This window comes from Microtus pennsylvanicus, chromosome 12 (assembly GCF_037038515.1).
Source record: "Microtus pennsylvanicus isolate mMicPen1 chromosome 12, mMicPen1.hap1, whole genome shotgun sequence".
In the NCBI taxonomy this organism is placed as follows: Eukaryota; Metazoa; Chordata; class Mammalia; order Rodentia; family Cricetidae; genus Microtus; species Microtus pennsylvanicus.
In genome coordinates, this window is record NC_134590.1 from 93,688,544 (window position 1) to 93,694,543 (window position 6,000).

Below are 6,000 nucleotides of genomic sequence, written 5' to 3' on the forward strand. Positions count from 1 at the left end.
AGTCACCTGCCACCAAGTCCATTTAAGACTTCAGACAGGCCATCCACGGAGTTTGGGGACTACTGCACAAGTCTTAGCCCCTTTTCTCTGGCTCCCTGAACCTTAGAATTCATTCCATGGGGTACTGGAGTTCCCTAATTACCAGCAGAGGTCTAACATAAACATAAAGCACTTCCTAGGGACATTCCCCTCTCTCCCTACTTTCTCTGTATGGTGTCCTACTTCAGCACATTTTCTGTTCCTGACTACAGGGCTCTGGGGGTGGGGGTGGGGTGTCTTCATTTTACTCTGAAGGGAAGCTCTTGATACCCGGAGCTAGGCAATCCTAAGACTTTCTCCAAGGGGGCTGGGGGAACTATAGAAGGGCTCCTCTCTCTCCAAAGATTCTGAGTCTTAATCACTCAGCTAACATCTTGCTTAGGCGGGAGGTGCCTCTCCCCTGACCAGCTCACGTTTCTGGACTCACCTGGTGCTGAAGACGAGTGCAGGCAGCAGGGACAGCAAGTAGTGTGCAGCGTTGAATTTCATGTCGCTGTCCTCTGGGGTACTCCTTCACTCCCCGCTACTCTTTTGCCTCCTCTGGTCTGGTTGGTCGCTACTCGCCGTCCTCTCTTCTCAGGAAGCCCTCTCCAGAGACCCACAAACACACTGATAGAGGCGTTGTGAAGGCAAGGACTAGAGAGCGGGTATCTTCAGGAATGATGTCACCCGCGAGCCCTGCCGGGATGGTCCAGCGCTGTGGTCAGGGCGCACAGCGCGGGTGTCTCCGCCGGCGAAGGAAAGGACCCGCGTCCAGGTCGCTGCTCCGGTAGCCAGTTGCACTTGGTCACTCCCGTGCGCACTGAAGCAGATCTCCTCTTCCCAGCTCCCACTGAAGACCGGAGGGGAGGGCGGTGGCAAGGACCAATCTCTTTCTCCAGTAATTGAGCTGCCGTGCTCCGCAGAGTGAGAGACAGTTAGCTGGGAAGGACTCCAGACTCTTCAGGGTCCGGAGCAGACCAGCTTGCAAAGCTTTTGCAGAGATGTTGCTTGGAGAGTAAGCTTAAAATACTGTGCTGATTCGATGCATAATGGCTTGCCTGCTGCGGACGGAGAGTAGCAGCCGCCGCGAGTGCAGACCAGAAGCTGGCTCTTACCCACAGGAGGTTAGGAGGTTTCTATCATGGAAATGGGCCGGGACTAACACAAAGTCCGCTGCTCTTGGTTCTGGTGCGTCCGGGTTTTCTCTTTTCTGGTCTCTGCGCCTGTCAGCTGCTCAAGGGTGTGCAGCTGGCTGCCCAAGTTCATGCACCTTCAAGGATCCTTTTCCTGTAGGCAAACTCCTCAGCAAGATCACCTAGACAATTGTTATTAACTCTATGGTAGGGGGAGGAATCAAAGGACTCTAGATGCCACCGCATTTTGTGAAGTTTCTAAATGTTGCATTCCAAGCACGGAGTGTTTAACAAGCTTTATTTGGGGACTTTTGTCAGAAAAGGGAAACAACACAACTTTAAAGCAATCTACCATTTTGAAAAATCAGTTTTAAAAGAAAGGCGACTTTACCCACGGAGATGTGAAACTCCAAGGTCTTCACATCAGAGGTCGTGTGTGTGTGTGTGTGTGTGTGTGTGTGTGTGTGTGTGTGTGCGTGTGTATTATAAGAAAGTGGACATGGCATTCCTCTCAAGAGTCAGTGTACTCAAGTAGCACTACAATTTTCCTACAAAAATGTGAGGAAAACAGGGATTGCCAGTGTCTTGACGGAGCTTTTGTTTCCTAAACAAAGAACTAGGTATCTATCCCAAGTCCTATGACAGCCTAGCTGCTTCTGCGAATGTCACAACTGAAGTTTGTCTGCACTAAAAGAGTCAGGCACATGCAAATTTCTGAGGATGAAGGGCTGCAGATGCTGTCCCCAAGGCTCAGTTGATGACCCGTGTTCTCTCCAGGCAAGCCATTTAGAAGGAAAATCCCAAAGAATAACCTGCTATAAACTCAGTATTGAAGACGTATTTGATGATAAAATAGCGTATTTATTACTCTAAAATGTGTGGAAATGCAATGTTTCATTCAAATGTACTGTTTTGTTCTGATTTCCTTACTGATGAGGCTAAACTTAAAAGTGCACTGACTGAAATTTATTGTGAGAATCTCAAGTTATTAAAATGAAGTATTAATATTTTAAGTGAATGTCAACCCTTTGGCAGTAGGAACATCTACAAAAAAAAGTCCGACATAAAGTAGCTCCCTCCTGAATTGGATTTTAGGAGGAAAAAAAAAAACAACAATAATAACCCTATAATAATTTAAAGTTCAGTTTTCAATGGGAAGGAGACCCAGAGAGTTTTGTTTTGTTCTGCTGTGTAACCTAGGCAATCCTCAAATTTGCAGCAATCCTCCTGTCTCAGCTTCTTGAATGCTGCCAAGCTTATTTTTAAAGGTGACTCTCTAAGTTGTATGTTAACAAGAGTATACCACTTTGCAATAATAACAAAAATGTGTATAACAAGAAATAACACTCATCTGAAGGATATAATTCTGCTTATTATACACCAAGTTTGCCCTCAATATTTTAATGTCCTCACCACGTGAACCCAGTTCTAACGTTACCTGAAAAAGTTAATACTATTACAGCCAAAATTGAATCCATATCTAAGGGTGCTAAGAAGTTATCTGAAGATGTCGTTCCCTCTCCCAACAAAGTTTGTTTTCAGAGTTAGGGACATAATTTAGGGATTGATTATAATTGGTATAGGGTTTGGGATTGGGGGGGAATTTTATAGGCTCTGGGATCTTTCAAAAAAGGGGGGAAATTGGATGGGATAATAAAATAGTGTGAGCTTACTCACACTAATAATAATAGTGAGTGAATACTTGTGAGTTATTATTTATAGGGAATTACATTGTTATAGATTCTTGTATATTGATACAAAATTAAATTATATTGAATATTGTATGCACGCACGCTTCTACCTCTGCTTAAAACACTTTTATATATTGATATATATTTATCATATTGCAATGTACCTCTGATCAAGATACTTATACATTGTTTACATTTTGAGGTCATTGTTCTTGTTTGTTGCACAGTTGTTTATTGTTTTAGTCTTTAAGTTATATGGGCATTATGAATTATAGAGCAATAGTCATCTATGTTTGTCACACTTATAGTTAGACTAATCAGGTTCTTAAGATACATAGAGATTATTTTCTGCATACATAGGTAATCTTCAACCACTTCAAAGAGCTGTAGAATATGACATTTAAATAACTTAGAGTTCTGTTGAAGTGAGACACAATTGCTCCTGGCAGCATCGATCTATTCTTGAGAGAATGGTGAGTACCAACGACACTCCACTTGGAGCTTGTTTTCTTCTTGGCAAAACTGGCCTTTAGGCAAAGAAATGCCCATGCCTTGATGTGGGAGTGTCATGTATCAATCTGTTGATTTCATTAGCTAAGCAATAAAGAAACTGCTAGGCCCATTGGATAGGCCCACCCTTAGGTGGGTGGAGTAAACAGAACAGAATGCCGGGAGGAAGAGGAAGTGAGGTCAGACTCCACAGCTCTCCTCTCGGGAGCAGACGCAAGAGAGAGACGCCATGCTACCTGCTCCAGGGAAGACCATGCCCCAGCTCCGACCCAGGATGGACTTAGGCTAGAATCTTCCCGGTAAGCGCACCTAGGGGCGCTACACAGATGATTAGAAATGGGCCAGAGCAGTGTTTAAAAGAATACAGTGTTCGTGTAATTATTTGGGGCATAAGCTAGCCGAGCCAGGCGGCTGGGGATTTGGGGACGCAGCCCTGTCCCCCCTATTACTACAAATGACGCCCAGACGTGTGGCTAACTAAACCTACTTAAAAAACCTGAGAAGGCTTAAAAATAAGGAAGAGAGCGTTTAACACAGATTTTTGCTGTTTGTTGGTGGCGTGCTGTAGAGAGATTTCCTGATTCAGCGACAGCAGCAGAAAAAAAGCTGCGTTATTTTAAAGCGCGGCTTCCTGGGGCTTTGCCGCCAGTGCAAACTCTGGCTTTATGTTTGTGTTCCTGCTTGGGATCGGAAGGAGAGTGCTCTGAGACCTTGACGATGACTCAGAGCTCCCCGCCTGCTCCTGGGCAGAAGGCAGAATCAGGCTTAGGCAGGCGGAAGAGCGTGGCGGATTCCTGCCGCCATACAGAAACGTGTTTTCAGACTGCGTAGTGTTCTGCGTGTCAGATTTGGATGTAACTTGGATGAAAAGAATTTCTGTGCTGCGTGCTCAGTCTCAGAATTAAAGTGCTGAGTGCCGCTCCTACTTGGCGGCCCCAGAGCTAGCACAAAATGGTACGTCCTCCATTTTGAAATTTTCCTGACTCAGCTTCAGCTGCAAATCCCTGCAGCTCATTAAGAGGTCCTGCCACAAAACACTTAAACGGTGTTGACGAAAAGCTGAACGCATGCTTTTCGGTTTTCAGCCGTAGCAGAAAAAAAGCTGCGCCGTTTTAAAATGCCGGCTTTCTGGGCCATCCTGCCAGGGCAAACTCTGACTGTTTGAGGCAGGAGGGCCGGCTACCGAGAGAGGACTTGAGTGTTGTCTGTTGTAGCTTGTTGGCTGGCAGGGACCTTGAAATGCTATAAACATGGCTACAGCTAGTACCTCAGCCTTGAGGCTGGAAAGCTAAGAAATGGACTGGATCTAGCTGGCAAAGCCACGCCTTTAGTCCTACTGATATTGCTTGGTAAATTAAAGGCTCTTGTGGTCAGAAAAAGAGAGATATACAGTAAAGAGAGATTCAAAGACAGAGAAAATTTCTGAATGGTTTAAAGTGTGTTAAAAATATATACAGACTAAAAGTTAAAATTCTTAAAGTAAATCTCTGTGAGTTCAAGGTGTGGTAGCACACGCCTTTAATCCCAATGCCTGGGAGGCAGAGACAGGCGGATCTCTGAGAGTTCAAAGACAGCCTGGTCTACAGGGTTATTCCAGGTCAAAGATATGCGCTCAAAAAGCAAAAAGTTAACCTAGGAATGTCACAGCTTAGATTCTTAAGCGCCTAGTGATTTAAACGCGCAAATCAAAAGTGCTCCTGGATAGTAAAAAATTGCAGATTCACAATGGGACAGATTCAGACCGCTAAACGAGTCACACTGTTGGATGAATGTACGTAGGCTTGGGAGAGAGAAGAAAAAGAATATAGAGAATAAAGTTAATGGTTTTTTAAAAAAAAAAAAGGTAAAGTCTTTAAAGAGACAGAATAAAGTAAAGTGATAGAGTAAAAATAAGCCGCGTAAAGATGAAAAATTCACAGAGTGTCTGGATTCTTTGTATTATTGTGTTTTCTTTAAAATTTTTGGCTGTGAAGGAGCTAAGTACAGAGAGACATTTCATTATATGGGCTGCCAAGTGGAACCAGAAAGGATATCATGAGGGTATGATTTCAGAATTTGGATCTAAGGATATGATACTTTGGAAAAGAGATTCTTCTTTTGTTTTCACAGAGGATGAGACCTTGTTCATTTCTTCTATTCCGATTTGGTATGATGGACCACGTCCTCCTGAAGGTTTGCTGTGAACATCTTCAGAAAATTGCTTTGCTCAACTGCCAACTGAGATAAACCTGGCACACAGGTTACACCCTAAATAATCTGATTAACGACGCCCCCATTCAGCAGGAAGCAGTTTGGAGAGAAAAAACTGCGCCCATGTTCCCAAATATAGTTTATAAATGTTTTTTTACATTTAAAGGGGGAAATGATATAGGTATGAATAATTTGCATTGGTATGGATTTTAAGGTCAATTTTGTTATATGTATAAATGTTTCTGATGTAACTTTTACTTGATAACTGTTTTGTTATATGTAATTTTGCTATGTTAAGGTTAAAGCCTTCCTTTTTTTTTTTTGTTTAAACAGAAAAAGGGGAAGTGATGTGGGAGTGTCATGTATCAATCTGTTGATTTCATTAGCTAAGCAATAAAGAAACTGCTAGGCCCATTGGATAGGCCCACCCTTAGGTGGGTGGAGTAAACAGAACA

The 6,000-nt window shown here is 43.4% G+C and overlaps 1 protein-coding gene across 1 annotated transcript in view; it reads right to left on the reverse strand.

The window, feature by feature from the left end:
* Positions 1–1,376, reverse strand: part of LOC142832304 (leucine zipper protein 2-like) — a 385,340-nt gene extending 383,964 nt beyond the window's left edge. The window contains exon 1 of the mRNA XM_075942703.1: positions 467–1,376. Within this exon, the coding sequence (XP_075798818.1) occupies positions 467–528 (62 nt within the window). The 5' untranslated portion in view covers positions 529–1,376. The remainder of the gene's footprint in view (positions 1–466) is intronic.
* Positions 1,377–6,000: the final 4,624 nt, after the last annotated feature.